General features: G+C 48.3%; 1 protein-coding gene across 2 annotated transcripts in view; it reads left to right on the top strand.

Annotated features, from left to right (window-relative positions):
* Positions 1 to 17,741, top strand: part of HCLS1 (hematopoietic cell-specific Lyn substrate 1) — a 52,897-nt gene that overhangs the window by 23,215 nt on the left and 11,941 nt on the right. For both annotated transcript variants that reach the window (XM_034763609.1, XM_034763599.1), the window contains exons 4-9: positions 5,925 to 6,054; positions 7,395 to 7,505; positions 10,609 to 10,663; positions 11,101 to 11,211; positions 12,691 to 12,801; positions 14,820 to 14,875. In XM_034763609.1, the coding sequence (XP_034619500.1) occupies positions 5,925 to 6,054; positions 7,395 to 7,505; positions 10,609 to 10,663; positions 11,101 to 11,211; positions 12,691 to 12,801; positions 14,820 to 14,875 (574 nt within the window). The remainder of the gene's footprint in view (positions 1 to 5,924; positions 6,055 to 7,394; positions 7,506 to 10,608; positions 10,664 to 11,100; positions 11,212 to 12,690; positions 12,802 to 14,819; positions 14,876 to 17,741) is intronic.

Genomic DNA, 17,741 nt, shown 5'->3' with positions numbered 1-17,741 from the left:
GTGTCATGTTTTCTGTGCTGTTTTAGTGGTGGAGATGGCTCTGCAAAGAGTGAAGTCTGCAGACAGCCTGAAACAGTAGCTCTAGAAGGTGAGAACTGTCATGTTCCTGTATGAGATCTGGCCTGGCAACAGAGCTTGCCTATACATCCCAGATGTATTCATCATAGAATCATAGAACTGGAAGGGACCTTGAGAGGTCATCTAGTCCAGTCCCCTGCACTTATGGCAGGAGTAATTATCTAGACCAGGAATGGCCAACCTGAGCCTGACAATGAGCCAGAATTTACCAATGTACGTTGCCAAAGAGCCACAGTAATATGTCAGCAGCCCCCCATCAGCTTCCCCTGCCCCACTCCCAGCACCTCCTACCCACCAGCAGCCCCACTGATCAGGGACTCCCCCTTAGGGTGACCAGATGAGAGGAACAAAATATCGGGACACATGGGAGGGTGGTGCCAGCAGAGCAAAAAAAAAGAAAAAGGGAATGCCACTGGAGGAGCAAAAAAAACCAAACCACAGAGTACAAAATATCGGGGAAAATGGCGTTTTATCGGGATGTCTGCTCACCCTACTCCCCCTCCCTCCCCGCACATCCCAATCAGCTGTTTCGTGGCATGCAGGAGGCTCTGGGGGGAGGGGAGAGGAGCGAGGGCACGGCAGGCTCATGGGAGGGGGCGGGAAAGGGTGGAGTGGGGTCAGGGCCTGTGGCAGAGCCAGGGGTTGAGCAGTGAGCTCCACCCTTTCCAGTGCTTAACTACCCTGACGGTTAGGAAGTTTTTCCTCATGTCCAGCCTAAACCTCTCTTGCTGCAATTTAAGCCCATTGCTTCTTGTCCTATCTTCAGAAGTTAAGGAGAACAATTTTTCTCCCTCCTCCTTGTAACAACCTTTTATGTACTTGAAAACTGTTCTCATGTCCCCTCTCAGTCTTCTCTTTTCCAGACTAAACAAACCCAATTTTTTCAATCTTCCCTCATAGGTCATGTTTTCTAGACCTTTAATCGTTTTTGTTGCTCTTCTCTGGATTTTCTCCAATTTGTCCACATCTTTCCTGAAATGTGGCGCCCAGAACTGGACACACTACTCCAGTTGAGGCCTAATTAGAGCAGAGTAGAGCGGAAGAATTACTTCTCGTGTCTTGCTTACAACACTTCTGCTAATACAGCCCAGAATGATGTTTGCTTTTTTTGCAACAGAGTTACACTGTTGACTCATATTTAGCTTGTGGTCCACTATGACCCCCAGATCCCTTTCCACAGTACTTCTTCCTAGGCAGTCATAAGATCTTTTAATGATCTGCAGGCTATGGGTGAGGTTTGTTTATGTAAGGTATTTTATACAAAGTGCCACCTAGTGGCCGAACAGTAAAATATAATTTAGCATTCCATTACATCTCCCTCTTTAAGTTCTACATTCCTACCATTTACATGGTCTTTGAAGTTCAGTACAGATCAATAAGTTAAGTGTGTCTGAATCACACTATTTTTCTAATTACACGACCTGAAGGCATAGCAGCTTGGTCATCTGGCTGTCCATTAGTAGCAACGACTGGCTGGCCGGTTTGGAATCCCTGAGTCATTGTCTTCTGCACCTGCTATCTGTAGAGTTTCCTCTATTGATTGTTGTTGCTGAAGAACTAACTGTAGATGTTGACAGTCAGTCTTGATCACATATGATCTGGGTGTGGAATTATTTTTTTGTTGTTTTTAAACGATATCTGGAATTGTCCATTCATTTTTTCCATCCAATTTGACTTGAACACAGTCACCAGTTTCTAGGCCTGGTAGTTCTCTAACTGAGTGATGTCTGCTGTAAAAGTGTTCATAAGATTTTTTTAGGTTTTTATCCAATTTGGTTGCTCTCTTCATGTCTGGCCATTTTGGAAATAGGTTCTTTTCAAAACTTGGTCTGAATTGTCTTCCCATCAGGAGTTGTGCTGGACTATATTGAGTAGCTGCTATTGGTGTTGGTTTGTAACTCAGAAGGGCAAAGAATGGATCTTCCTGCTGTAGGATTTCTTGGCTGTCTGTACAGCTCTCTCTCTCCTTTTACTTGGAGGTAACAAGGCTGCTAGTAATATGATCAAAATCATATTTTGTTTAGAATGACTTAAATTCTGCTTCAGTGAATTGTGGTCCATTGTCTGTCACTAGCTGTTCTGGAATGCCGAAGTGAGCAAAAGTGCACCAGTTTCTCAATAAAACTATGATATGGTATGTCTGTCAAGTATGTTATTTCCATTCACCTGGAAAACTAGTCCACGACGACAAGGTCATGATGTCTTCTGAATATGCATAAATCTACAGCTAGTTCTTCCCAGGTCTGTCTGGTAGGGGTGTTGTGATTAAAGGTTCTTTGTGCTGTATTGGTCTATTAGTTCTGCACGGTTCACATGCAGATACTTTATGTCCTTGCTAATGCCCGGCCACCACGCTGACTGGTTGGCCCATTCACAGCATTTAGTTAATCAGTGATTCCCTTCATGGATGAGGTTTGGGATTTCTCTTCTCATTTCATTTGTAATTACGGTGTAATTGCCTTTAACAATGAGTGCATTTGACTCACTTAATTATCCACGCACTGCAAAGTAGTCTCTTGTCACTTCGTTAGTGTGGTTTAGGTACTTGGGCCAGCCACCCCAATGTAACTTAGAACTTCCTGAAGTTGTGTGTCTGTTGTAATTCCTTTTTGGAGCTGGAGTTGTCTCTTTTTTGACAGTGGTCTGTATGTGTCCACAGCATCCACATACACCTTTATGTCATCTCTGAGCTCACGGGTAGCTGAGTGTGATGCTGGGGTCCATGATGGAATGTCTGCTAGTCCCAGATTGTTCCCAGGAACATATTTAGTAATTGGATTAATCGCATTAACCGTAGCAATAGACTGGCATCTCAGCCGTGCTTGATCCAGGTCTTTTTCATTGCTGAGAGTTACAAGTGGTTTGTGGTCTATTATCAGCGTAAATGAATCTAGTCCACACAGATATCTGTTAAAGTTCTAACATGCCCATACACTTGGCAGGCACTCCTTGCCAATCTGTGCATATCATTGTTCTGTTTCTATGAGTGTGCAAGAGCAAAATGCATCTGGCTTCCACTCTGAGCGCTGTTGTTGCAACAATACATTAATTGGTGCATTCAATTCACGAATGGCTTTTACTTTCTCAGGACTAGGACAGATCCCATCTTTGTTTATTGTCTATCCCCAAAACTCAATTTGGGGTAGGCAGGAACCACATTTTTCCTTGTTTTGCTTCAGTCCAGACTAACCAATTAGGCTTAGGGTGAGTGTTTTCTTGTGTTCTTCCATTGAAGATCCATATATCAGAATATCAGCCATGAAACTACAATTCCATTCGTTAATAGTTCTGCCATCAGTCTTTGGAAAATTAAAGGTGCACTGGTAATCCCAAACGGTAATCTTTGAATGCAAAATCTCTTTAAGGGTGTGATAAATGTAGTCAGTTTAGCACTTTCTTTGGATAAAGGAATCTGCTGGAATCTCGAGGCATCCAGCTTGCAGAATGCTGTAGCTCCTTTCACTTTGGGAAGGAAGTCATCCAGTGCTGAGAGGATATATTGTTCTCTCACAGCTGCTTCATTGAGGCTTTTAAGATCCACACATATTTGTATTGTCCCATTTTGCTTTATAAATGGTACCATTGGGGCACACCATGCTGTTGGCTCAGAGATTTTCTTGATTATGCCAATCCACTCCATTCTGTTTAACTCAGTTTCCACTTTATGTAGTAAGGGGATAGGAATCCTGCGAGGTGTATGTACACTATATGGTTCAGCATTGTCTCTTAAAGTGATTTGTATTGGATCTCCTTTCAAAGTTCAATATGACCCAATATTCTGTCAATTTCTTCCACATTTCTCACTAGGCCCATCATGGCTGCCACGCTGCAGCTGGGAAGGCTGATGGTCAGTGGTCCTTTAATCACATACACCCTGAATGCAAAGCTGTTGTCTTTGAAAGTTGTTTCTGTGGTGAATTGGCCCAAGTTCAGAATTCCTCCAGAGCTAGTCAGAGCTGTGTCAGGTGACTTCAGCTCTGGGAGGGGTTGAAGGTTACTGTAAGTCCCTTCTGAGATGACTGTGACATCAGCTCCTGAGTCAGTTTTAAAATCAATAGTCTTGCCATGAATATTCAATTTTACTCTCCAAACAGGTTCTGTGTCTTCAGAAGTGCCAGATCCAAGAAAGAACGGCGCTTGATTGTCTGTAGTATGAGTCAACTCCCTGACTTCCTTAGTGCAGGATATTTCCTGCATTTATTACACCATGTGCCTCTGGCTGGACATGGATCAGCTCTTGGGGTATGATTTTTTCCACACCTTGTGCATGTAGGCTGGAATTTGTCCCTCTTAACATGGGAATTCTCTCTCCTTGCCGCAGAGGTTTTATGATAATGACTTTTAACCTTTACTCTATGTATAGCTATCGCTAGGATTAAATCTCTCTTCAGTTGTAGCTGCTGTGAAAGGTTTTATCTGTTATCCCCATAACCAACCTGTTTCTGATATTTATGTTTTTGGGGAATGAAAAATATGTAGTTTTCAACTGATGTATGCAGAGCTCTTATAAAACATTCTACATTTTCCCCTGGTTCTTGAATTCTCTGGTGAAAACTTGCTCTTTCATAAAACACATTTCTCTGAGGTATAAAGTATGCTTCAAACATAGCCAGAACCCTTTAATAGTCATCCTTGTGACTGTCTTCAGTAAAGTCAGAGGATTTAAAGATATGCTCTGCTTGTTTCCCCAGAACATAAATTAAAGAAGACAACCTGTGTATCCCCAGTTTCCTTGTGAAGCTTAATAGCAAAGCGAAATCTTGCAAAATCTTGTTTCTAGTCCATTCTGAAGGTTTGTCAAAGCTGAAGTTCTCCAGGTTATTGAAGAGGGGCATGTGGATGAGATCCTGAATTTTGTTGCTTTGGTCCTTCTGTTTTTGCTCATAGTTTACTCCTGACACCATGCCATGTCCCTGTGCTAGATATGGACTGGTCACAGAGCTTACTGATACACCCCAGCTCTGTTCAGCATAAGATCCTTTAATGCTCTGCCAGGTATGGTTGAGGTTCATTTAAATAAGGTGTTTTATGCATAGTGCCACCTAGTGGCTGAACAGTATAATACAGTTTAGCATTCCATTACAAGAACTGCCCCAGTCCTACCAATGGGGTGTTAACTCTGAAACTACTTACCTGCTGCTAATCACGGCAACAGAGTGACCAGTGAATGTGCTTACCTCACTTCCCAAAACGTCTCCTGCGCCTCCCTGGTTCTAATCCCCACTTCCCTTATAACTGGCTGCACCAACCACCAGCTTCCCCAATGACTTCTTCAGCGCTGCCCTGCATTGTCAGTGCAAAACTCTGCCACATGTAGAAAATGGAATATGTAGGGAAAGTGTAAATAATGTAATAGTGCACAAGCAGAAGGGGGCACCCTGCTGAATGCACTGTTCATTTTCACATCCAAATCTCCAGAGCTTCATTACATGAGGTTGCTGCGCTGAGGCTGCAGAGTTCAGATCTGCCTCACTGGGGAGCATCAAGCCTTGGCCACATGAGGCGGCCCCTGGTGTGAAGTGCGCTGATGGGAGGCAATGCCAGGCCTGGTCTGTGTTTCATTTGCAAAGAGTGAGGCTGGATGCAGATTATGTCAAACAATTGGATTTATTAAACCCTGTGGCTGAGTTGCTTCCAGTCTAACTCCTCACGTTCCCTGTTCCACTGGCATCCTGTTAGTAACAATCCCTCCAGGGAGAATGGGCTGTCTGACTCTGATTCCACCGACCATGGTACAGTCTGCACGGCAGCATGCTCCAGTCTGTAATGGAGTGTAACGACTGTTGGGTTGGACAAAGTCTGAGGGGGCTTGTAGTGATTTGCCCTGACCCTCTATTTCTTCCCAGCATCCACCAGCTGAGGAGCAAGGTGTCTGAGGAACATGAAGTCATCAAGAAGAAGGAGCTGGAGACTGGGCCCAAGGCCTCTTATGGATATGGTGGCAAATTTGGAACAGAGCGGGACCGAATGGATAAGGTAAAAGCTGCTGTGGCTTGTCTGTGCTCTGCAGAGAGTTCCCCGTCCCAGCAGTGGAGGGGTGGGTCTGTCTGAGTGACTGTTCCCCAGCAGGGAAAGAGCAGGAACAGAGACTTACAGACGTTAGAAGTGGAATAGGTCTGTGCAGTCCCACCCATCTCCCTCCCCATGGACCAGAGCAGGATTATTCCTAATGAACTGTTAGACCAGACAAAGCTTTACTAACTTTAAATGTCCCACGTGATGGGGCCCCCAACATTTCTCCTGATGGGATGATTCCCAGCCAAATCCATCTCCCTGACAGGGAATATTTCCTGATTAATTATCATAATCATCCCCTTTCTTAAATCTGTCCCATTCCTCCTAGTCCCAGAATTGAACACGGTGATGCAGGTGGACTCACAGCACAGCGGCATAGAGAGAGTTCATTCATAGATCCAGAGAGTTTGACAGAAATGACCATTAAATCATCTAGTCTCATCTGTATAGCACAGGGCGTTAAATTTTACTGTTACGTCTGTATTGAGCCCCATAACTTGTGCACCTCTTCAAGAAAGGCGTCCAGTTTTGATTTGAAAACATAGAATCATAGAATATCAGGGTTGGAAGGGATCTCAGGAGGTCATCTAGTCCAACCCGCTGCTCAAAGCAGGACCAACCCCCAACTAAATCATCCCAGACAGGGCTTTGTCAAGCCTGACCTTAAAAACCTCTAAGGAAGGAGATTCCACCACCTCCCTAGGTAACCCATTCCAGTGCCTCACCACCCTCTTAGTGAAAAAGTTTTTCCTAATATCCAACCTAAACCTTCCCCACTGCAACTTGAGACCATTACTCCTTGTTCTGTCATCTGGTACCACAGAGAACAGTCTAGATCCATCCTCTTTGGAACCGCCTTTCAGGTAGTTGAAAGCAGCTATCAAATCCCCTCCCCCCCCCCCCCCCGCCCCCATCTTTAAGGTTCTGACTGTACCGCATTCTATCCAGTGCTTGAATGATTTTTGTAGCTCTTTTTCTGTTCCTCCAATCAGTTTCCTCACCGTTGGGAAATTAGCTGTTTTGAAGCATCAAGTGTATGTACTGCTGGGTGGGACTGTCCTCTCTTTGCCCATATCGAATGTAATCAGGTCATGAGCGCTGTGTGGGAATGGCTCCGGGATGCTGCCGTAGAGCTCAGCCATGTGTCTCTCAGAGGCAGTATACTCTGTTTGTGCCTCTGCCCATGTGTCTGTCCTGACTGCTAGACCAGAATGAAGTTGTGACTGACTCTGTCCGTGTGTCTGTCCTCTGTTGGATAGGAACAGTGGTGGTGCCTGACACTGTTCTTTCTGGTTTCCTAGAGTGCACTCGGCCACGAGTATGTAGCTGATGTTGAGAAGCATTCGTCTCAGACAGATGCAGCTAAAGGCTTTGGGGGGAAATATGGAGTCCAGAGGGACCGAGCCGACAAGGTAGGTGGCCACGGTGGTACAGGTTAGAGCCCTGCAGCGGGACAGGAATCCCACGGGTCCCACAGGACCCACTGCCATAATCGCAGGAGTGGGTAAAATGTACTTTGTTGCAGGCAGGATTGGGTGGGCAAAAACACCAAACTGCGGTAATTTGTGGGAAAACACTAAATCTCTCGTCAGTTGTCATAAATAGAATTTCAGCAATGTAAAGCAAGTTATTCTTTTTTTTTTAAATAAAGAAACAATGCAGGAGTGAGTGGGAGTGGGTATTGTGGGGCAGAATGGGAGAGGGATTAAAAGAATAGTCCAGTGCAGGGCTCTGGTACAGGGCACAGTGAGAACACGTAGCCAGGTGCCCTGCTCTTGCCATGCAGTAAATTAAAGGTCTTAGCCTTTATTTTCAAGGCACACAATGGTCTGGGCCCAGGATTGCTGTGTGTTTTGTGCACCTCGGAACCGCCACTGACAACTCACTCCTCTGGCACAATGCAATTGCCCTTTCTTCTGAGGGGTGCAAGGAACCGGGCCGTGCCTGAGCACCCTGCCCCACCTCGCTGGGGAGGCCTGCTCACGTATCGGGTGTCAAACTGACACTTTTCACTAAATCCACACCGTGGTTTCCAAACTGATATTTATGGCTCTCTGCAATTTTTCTCAATTATGCAAACTAGCTAATTCATTTGCATAAACTCACCCATGGAGCTACACAAAACTTGGCAGCTCTGCACCTGGCATGTGTCATGCTGCCCCCGTCTGGCTGGATACCTGACTTGCGCAGCACGTGTAACTGACATCACAGAATGGGGCAGCCCTGGTCTCTAAGCTCAGGCACTGACCTTTGGCGAGGAGGCGGGGGGTGCAGCGGATAAGAGGGGAACACTGTCATCTTGGCATCTCAGCAGAGGCCAAGCAGGGGGAAGGGCTCTGTGATGTGGAGCCCCCACCCCGGGGCAGTGCTGTGTGAGCGGCTTGTATTTCAGTCATGGGCGTCTCTGTGCACAGGGAGCCCTGGTGCTGCCCTGACCAGTGGGCAGCCCATCATGACCAGCAAGGATGAGCTAGAATCCCCTGGTTCTGTCTCAGTCAGCGCTGCTGCCCCTGCTGTGGCTTAGAACATAAGAACGGCCGTACCGTGTCAGACCAAAGGTCCATCTAGCCCAGTATCCTGTCCACTGACAGTGGCCAATGCCAGGTGCCCCAGAGGGAGTGAACCTAACAGGCAATGATCAAGTGATCTCTCTCCTGCCATCCATCTCCATCCTCTGACAGACAGAGGCTAGGGACACCATTCCTTACCCATCCTGGCTAATAGCCATTAATGGACTTAACCACCATGAATTTATCCAGTTCTCTTTTAAACGCTATTATAGTCCTAGCCTTCACAACCTCCTCAGGTAAGGAGTTCCACAAGTTGACTCTGCGCTGCGTGAAGAAGAACTTCCTTGTATTTGTTTTAAATCTGCTGCCTATTAATTTCATTTGGTGACCCCTAGTTCTTGTATTATGGGAATAAGTAAATAACTTTTCCTTATCCACTTTCTCCACATCACTCATGATTTTATATACCTCTATCATATCCCCCCTTAGTCTCCTCTTTTCCAAGCTGAAGAGTCCTAGCCTCTTTAATCTCTCCTCGTATGGGACCCGTTCCAAACCCTTAATCATTTTAGTTGCCCTTTACTGAACCTTTTCTAGTGCCAGTATATCTTTTTTGAGATGAGGAGACCACATCTGTACGCAGTATTCGAGATGAGGGCGTACCATGGATTTATATAAGGGCAATAATATATTCTCAGTCTTATTCTCTATCCCCTTTTTAATGATTCCTAACATCCTGTTTGCTTTTTTGACCGCCTTTGCACACTGCGTGGACATTTTCAGAGAACTATCCACGATGACTCCAAGATCTTTTTCCTGACTTGTTGTAGCTAAATTAGCCCCCATCATATTGTATGTATAATTGGGGTTATTTTTTCCAATGTGCATTACTTTACATTTACCCACATTAAATTTCATTTGCCATTTTGTTGCCCAATCACTTAGTTTTGTGAGATCTTTTTGAAGTTCTTCACAGTCTGCTTTGGTCTTAACTATCTTTAGCAGTTTAGTATCATCTGCAAACTTTGCCACCTCACTGTTTACTGCTTTCTCCAGATCATTTATGAATAAGTTGAATAGGATCGGTCCCAGGACTGACCCTTGGGGAACACCACTAGTTACCTCTCTCCATTCTGAGAATTTACCATTAATTCCTACCCTTTGTTCCCTGTCTTTTAACCAGTTCTCAATCCATGAAAGGACCTTCCCTTTTATCCCATGACAGCTTAATTTACATAAGAGCCTTTGGTGAGGGTCCTTGTCAAAGGCTTTCTGGAAATCTAAGTACACTGTGTCCACTGGATCCCCCTTGTCCACATGTTTGTTGACCCCTTCAAAGAATTCTAATAGATTAGTAAGACACGATTTCCCTTTACAGAAACCATGTTGACTATTGCTCAACAGTTTGTTTTCCTATGTGTCGGACAATTTTATTCTTAACTATTGTTTCGACTAATTTGCCTGGTACAGATGTTAGACTTACTGGTCTGTAATTGCCGGGATCACCTATAACCCACCACCAGGCTTCTACTGGTGTCATGGCTGCTGAGCAGGGCAGTGTATGCGGAGACCTAACGGCCTTACAGAGCGGTGTGGCAGTGGGTGTGGGGGGGTGGGGACAAAGGGGTCTTCATGGGGAGTGCCTCAGGGCGAGGGTGCCATCCTGGGGCAACCCTGGACAGACAGGCGGAGACAGCTGTGAGTGACGCAGACAAATGAGAGGTCAGGTCAGAGGCTGGTGGCACAACCAGGGACAAGAATAGATGGGGGGGGCACAGAGTGGGCAAGGCTTGATGGAGAGGGTAGGGCAAGAAGCCTAAGTTTGTTGAAGTGGGAAAAGGGGGCCTGGGCTGGCTTGAAGCCTGTGACCCCGAGGTGGACGGCTCTCTGGGCACAAACGCAGCTGCCCAGCTGGGAAAGCAGAGGATGAAGGGGCCAGGCCCTGGTTCTGACTGGGAACCCCGTCCCAAGGAAGCAGCTGATGCTCTTCTGCTTCCTCCTCCAGTCAGCGCTTGGGTTCGAGTACAAGGGCGAGGTGGAGAAGCACGCATCCCAGAAAGGCAAGTTCAGTGGTAGTGTTCACCTCCTATGACACTCCCATCACCCCATCTGTTATTACTCCCCTTGTCACGTCCCAACTCACCCCATCCTCTCTTCTACTCCTTCCCTCCCCTCCACTCTGCCTCTCCCTTCCCCATTCTCCCTCACCACCTCCCCTCCCACCCCACTCTCTGCCACTGTGCTCCCCTGTCCTCTGCCACCCCCTCACTCCTTCCCCCACCCCACCCCTTATCTTCTCTATCCCTCCCCTCCCCCCACCTTCTGCCACTCTTGGACCCCATCCTCCCTCCTCTTCTGCTTCCTCCTAGCCTCATCCCTCCATCCCCACCACTGCCCTCTCTCTCTTCTTGCATTTCTCCTGCCCCTCCCCGTGTCCACCTACCCTCTCCAGTGGATTGGAGGGACCACTAATCTCTGCTTGTGTGCTATTCCCCAGATTACGCCAAGGGGTTCGGTGGCCGCTATGGGGTGGAAAAGGACAAGCTGGACAAAGCAGCCGTGGGGTTCGACTACAAGAGTCAGACAGAGAAGCACGAGTCACAGAAAGGTCAGGCCTGTGGCGGCCATTGTTTTCGGGTGCCCAGCATGTGTCTGGCCTTTCCCACACTAAGATGAAACATGGGCGGGAAGGGGCCAAGCGTCCTTGAGGGGGCACTGCCCACAGTAGTGTAGCTCTGAGAAGCCCAGCTCATTTCTGGGGAGCCCAACGCTGAGCCAAGCCAGGACCTGCCACTTCCAGCAGGCACCGTGGCAGAATGGGCCCTGTGGAGGGGTTTGGCTGCCTCATGGGCCAGGCTAGGGTGTTCCAGGCCCAGACAGCGCAGCCGGCAGCTAATGGGGGGAGCAGGTAAGCTGGCAGGTGAGGCTGGCCTCACTGGGGAGCGGAGGGATGGGAGGCGGCACTGAGTGAGGTGAAGGGAGCGGGTTGCCTGTCAGCGAGGAAGGGGTGGAGCGGTGGTGGGTAGCAGGCTGTGTCTGTGTCCCACGACTCTAGGAGTCAGGACTAGGGCCCCTGTGTGGGGAGCTCAGGACTGAATGAAGATGGAAACCAAATTCCCTCTTGCCCCAGGGACCCGACAGGGAGGCAGGTCAATGAGGGAACAGCATATGTGTGCAGCGTGAATGCTTCTCTCATCCCACAAAAGGCCAGGGGGAGTGGGTGTCTCTCTGGAGCAGGGCTAGGCTTAGGGTGACCAGATAGCAAGTGTGAAAAATCGGGATGGGGTTGGGGGTAATAGGCACCTATGTAAGACAAAGCCCCAAGTATCGGGACTGTTCCTATAAAATCAGGACACCTGGTCACCCTAGCTGGGCTTCAGAGTAGCAGCCGTGTTAGTCTGTATCCGCAAAAAGAAGAACAGGAGGACTTGTGGCACCTTAGAGACTAACAAATTTATTAGAGCATAAGCTTTCGTGGACTACAGCCCACTTCTTCGGATGCATATAGAATGGAACATATAACTCTCAGTTGGTAAGACAACTCCCACCTGTTTATGCTCTCTGTATGTGTGTATATATATCTCCTCATTATATGTTCCATTCTATATGCATCCGAAGAAGTGGGCTGTAGTCCACGAAAGCTTATGCTCTAATAAATTTGTTAGTCTCTAAGGTGCCACAAGTCCTCCTGTTCTTCTCCTAGCTGGGCTGTTGATGAGAGAACAGTGTCTGAAGGGACAGTCCAGCCTTCAATACACCAGCCTGCTCCCTGCACATACCCCAGGTGAGGGGCGTGGTGAGCTGGAGATGGCTTTTATTTTTCCCACTTTAACAAGGCAATGAGGAAAAAATCAGTTAGATTGGCCCCCCTGAGCCCTGCTCCACCCTCCCATCATCCCCTGTGAGCTTCTCCATCCCCACCCCTGCCCTACCTCAACCCCGCACCCACCGCTGACCCAGGGACTGGAGCTGCCTTCATTAGAGTTATGTGAGCCTGAATTAATGGACCGTCTCTGATTGTCTCTCTATGTTGCTGTCCCGTCTCCCCCCTCCACCCCCCGTGCTCTGTCTTCCCCCGTGACTGCAGACTATGCCGTGGGCTTTGGTGGGAAGTTTGGGGTGCAGAAGGACCGTCAGGACAAATGTGCCCTCGGCTGGGATCACCAGGAAGAGTTGAAGCGTCATGAGTCCCAGACAGGTGTGTGCTGCTTCTACTGGTGTCATGTTCCTTTGGGCCAAGCTATGGTGCATTTGGCCCAGCTAACTCTGGGGGCTGACCAGACTGCACTGTGATACAGATGTGGGAATGCTGAGATTTGAAACACAAAAAGCAGGGCATTGTGGGGGTCAAGGAATAGGGCAGGGGTGGGGAGCAGCAGCCGAACAAAGGCTGGGGCACGGATCTGTGTGTGTTGGAGGGCAGAGCATGGGAAGTGCTCACCTACAGCAATAAGGAGTGGAGGTGGGGGGCCCCCAGCTCAGTAAGGAGGTGGCCTATGGGGGGAAGGGGGGTGCCCAGCTCAGTAAGGGGTGGGCTACTGGGAGGGCACCTGGATTAATGCCACATTGCACACATGCGGAATTCATTTTTGAGGAATCTATTCTGAAGAACAACCCCCAAGCCCCGGGGCTTGGACATCTCCCCGGTGGCCACCTGGCGCCTTCCCCAGGCTGGCTGCTACTGCTGATGTGCCGCTGGCCAGGCAGTAGGTCTGTGGCAGGAAATAACCTTCATGGCGAGCACGCGGCATTGGTCCCCTTAGCAACAAAGATGCCATTGGAGCACCTGCTGCCATTTTGCGACAAACGAATGCAGACCCTGCACAAACACCCTTTAATTTTGTATTTGGCATTTGAAATTCGTGATACATTGAATGGGCATAAAGGGCCCATGGTCCGTTTTGGTTCCTGATTGGAGGAGTGTGTTACACTCAGGATTCCAGAGCAGATACTTGGCTATGAATCTGAAATTGGCTGTACAGAGCTATTCTGAGGTGCTGACTAAAATTCCCGGTGTCAGGCATATTCCTGTGGCATGCAGGGAGCAGACACTGGGTGGGGCACAATCAGGCAGTGTAAGGGTACGGACCCACCCCTGCAGCGCCCCCTACTAGTTACTCCGGGGAATCAGCTCGTCCAGCATCTGGAGCGCCCTCTGCAGGCCAGTGATCTGCCTTGTCCCTACTTCTGGCCCCTGTGTCCCTCCCAGGACCCCTGGTGCCCCTTGCTCTGGGTCACTGCCCCCTGGCAGTACCCCACAGATCTGGGTCTCTCCCCCCACAGGGAACCCCCACCCACTAGCCCCACCTTGCCTCAGCACTAGGCCACTGCCAGTCACCAACTAGCCCCCACTCCCTGGGGCAGACTGCAGTATAGGCCACTCATCACTGGCAAGGGGGGTTTGGACCTGCTGCCTTGGCCTAGCCCTGGGCTGCCCACTGCAACCCCCAGTACCCTTGGCCTACTACCAGGCCGCAGCCTGGGGCTTTCCAGGCTGGAGCTCCCCAGCCTTTCCCCAGCCCTGCTCTACTACAGGTACCCTGTCTAGCTCCCTGCAGCCAGGCCCTTCTCTCTCTGAAAGCAGAGAGAGACTCCGGCCTGAGCACCTGCCTCCCAACCTTTATAGGGCCTGCTGAGGCTGTTTGGGGCGTGGCCCCAGCTGCAGCCACTTCCCCTAATCAGCTCAGCCTTCACACTGCCTACTCCCTGGACTATCTCAGGCCCTTCCAGGCTGGAGCAGGTGTCCATCCCGCTATCGGCAGTGATTCCGGGGACTATCTGTGGAGGCTTTTTCCAGTGTTTTCCCAGTTCCAATCAAAGCATCTCCCAGGCCTCTGGCTAAGATGAAATGACCAGGGTTCTGAAGCCCCTGCCTCAAGGCACCGGATGGGGAGTCAGGAGGATGTTTCCCCCTGCTGGAGTATTACCCATTGGGTGCTGGGTGCACGATGTGGGTTTGCCATGTAATGTGGATTTCACGCCTTCCCCAGAAGCATCCAGCATTAGTACCTGACTGAGTGGGCTAGTTCTAAAGTACAAATGGATTTGTTGGCTGCCGACAGTTCTTGTTTGTTCATGGGTTGCTGGAATGGGGCAAAATCCTCCCTGATCTATTTGGGCCCAATCCTTCCTCTGCTACTTGGGGCATCTCCCAGTGAAGTCTATGGGAGCTTCTCCCGAAAGCTGAGGGCAAACTGAACCCTTTGTGTGTTGCAGACTATGCCAAGGGCTTTGGAGGTCGGTACGGTGTGCAGGAGGACAGAGTGGATAAGGTAAGCCTGCTGCACTCAGCACAGTTCACAGTTATGCCCCCAGAACCCCCAAACCTTGCTCCTCTGCAAAGGGGAGTGACACCTGCTGCACCGCTTCTCGCACAGCCTTTCCCCTGTGCAGTTATTTAGCTGTGGTGGCAGAAGGGCAGGGCCTGGTGTGATGAAGCATGGGGGAAGAGAGATGGAATGTGGGTGGTATTTCCATTTTAAGTCCTTTCTGAATCGCTCCCCTCTTGGGCTGAATTCTCTCAGGCCTGGTTTCTGCCTGGGGGTGAATTTCACTGTGTGAGAAGCAGATGCCCTTCCCGTGACAATAAGATTTTTCTCAACCACTCTGCAGCGAATGGGGCTACAGTAGGAATCTGGCAGGGAGGGACCAATCCTCTTGTAAGTTCTTCATTCTGAAGGACCTCACTCACTGTGGTCCCAAAGCTGCTTTGCACACAGATTTGGTGTCATTTCCCTTCTGTCTTTCACACACACTTTATTGTTAATTATTTACATCAGAAATAAAGAATCGCAAGCCTAGGGTTACAAAGTGTAATTTCTATTAACAAGAAGGATTCCTGCACCATTTTCCATCTTCTTCATCAGTGTTTGTGTGGCTCTCATACTGGTCGTCTTGGCACAGTGCGCCCCACATTTGGGCCATGGCAGGATCTGAGTTATGAGAATGGGCTTAGTGCAGTGGTTCCCAAAATGTTACAGGGGGTTCTTGGGGAAAAAATTCCCTAATGGCAGACAGAGCTGTCCCTAGGGACCCCGGGCAGCATGGGCCAGCAGCATGGAGCCCCTGAACCTCCAAGAGCTAAGCAGATCAAAGCAAGCATATCTATCACACTGAGGAGATTTAAACGTCAAGATTCCTTATAAGAAATGGAAAGGGACGTGGATATTTTTTGCTGTTTTTAAAATTAAATAGGCAGCTAGTATTGTTTAAAAAAATATTACGAAGAACAAGTTTAAGCTTTGTTGTAACGTGCGTTGTTTGCCTGGACTGCTCAAGACCTGAATGCTTGTGTAGGAGGAACTCTTTGAGTTGGCTTCTTAAATACCTTCCTGCTGTTTCATCTGATACTCCTTGATGAAACATAGGAGCCTTGTCTTGTAACAGGCTTATTCAAAGTGATACAAGCTATGAAAGTGACATCTGGAAGAGTTTTGCCGTTTTCATAATGTAATAAAAATACTGTAATTATAAATAATAATAAATAATAAATAGTGTGTAATAAGCATGTCATAAAAACAATTTTTATATTTCCAAGTCACTGCTTTTATAATTTATACTCAGGTAAAGGAGAAAATCCCTGGAAATACTCATTTTTAGGAGGGGGTTTGCGAGACTTGACATTTTAGTGAAAGGGGTTCACAGGTTGTTGAAGTTTGGGAACCACTGGCTCAGTGTGTTCCACTGCCCGTTGGTTTGGGTCTGGCTGAGTTACCAGCCTTCTGGGCTCCTGCGCTGGGCAGTCACAGTCGGTTGGGTGGTTGGGTATTTTCTTACTGAGTTCAGAAGGTGCAATGGGAAGGGGGCTGCATGGTCAATAACAGTGGTGAGCATGCGCGAAGGCCATGGCTCTGCAGGAAATTTCCTTTGTAGCTACCTGCCTCATCTCCAGTACTGCACCTGTGGACAGATGTGCTGCGGGCGCAAAGGAAATGGAATGTTAGGGTCCTACAGGTGCCGTGTATGCAGGGGAAAGTGTTGAGCTTCTGGTTTGATTTTACCCACAAGGATAAGCGATCTAGATTCCATTCTATACAGGTTCTCATATTGCACTCAAACTGCAGTATTTGAGCACCTTCCTATCATTCATTGACGGTTGTGACTAAGAGCTGTCACGTATTGTTTGTTCTTTCTTTCTCCTTCTCCCCAGGGGGAGAATTTTGTGTGCAGTGGAGTGTTTTGTTTTGGCATGGTTTTCATTGTTTTGGGGGTATTTTATGTGCATTTTGCTCTGTGCATGTTAGAGAAGGCAGGTTTCAGAAGTGTGCCTGGCACTTGGAGCAGAGCAATGGTGGTGAGATTTGGGGTGGTCCTTAGTTCCTTTGTTTGACAGTCTGGGATTGGCCGGTGAGAAAGCACTGACTCCTACAGAAATGGCCTTACACTTGGTGTAGCCAGCTCTGTTGTGCAGAGTAGGGGACTTGTTGACCATGGTCTACATCCTGGAGCTTAGGCTCTTTTAGATATGGTGGATCTAGGCCTCTGAGCACCCTGAAGATAAGGATTGAGATCTTGAACTTGATGTGATATTCTATAGCCAGCCAGTGTCAGGAGCAGAGAGCAGGTTGGATGCTCTCATGGTAGCCTATGTTGCTGAGTAGAAACATGGCAGCATTCTGTGCCAGCTGGAGTTTCCTAAGTGCTGATGGCTTCATACCCAGGTGCACTGCACTACTGTAGCCCAGAAAGGAGTTGACAAAGGTGTGCATAATCCAGACTACCAGGATGGGATGAAGTCTCCTAGCCAACTAGAAACGGTTTGTTTTGTGAGAGCTCAGTGTCAGTGAGGAATCAAAGAGCCCCCTAAGCTATGCATGTCAACATTAAAATTGGACTGGACCGAGAACTGATCCTTGTGGGACTCCACAGTTGAGGAGTCTAGTGGCAGAGGTGCAGTTTCCCATCACCACTCATTGGATGAGTCCCTCCGGGAACCGACCATTTTAGCACATTCCCCTGGAACTGAGTCATCTCTCTTAGGTGAGACTGCAGTATCAGACTGGAAATAAGGTGTACACTTTTAACAGTGAGGGCAATAAACCAGTGGAACAACTTACAAAGATCATGGTGGATTCTCCATCACTGACAACTTTTAAACCAAGGTTGGATGTTTGTCTAAAACCCATGCTCTAGGACAGG

The sequence above is a fragment of the Trachemys scripta genome, chromosome 1, assembly GCF_013100865.1.
Source record: "Trachemys scripta elegans isolate TJP31775 chromosome 1, CAS_Tse_1.0, whole genome shotgun sequence".
NCBI classification, from domain to species: Eukaryota; Metazoa; Chordata; order Testudines; family Emydidae; genus Trachemys; species Trachemys scripta.
Note: the sequence above shows the minus strand (reverse complement) of the source record. Positions and strands in the feature narration are given on the sequence as shown.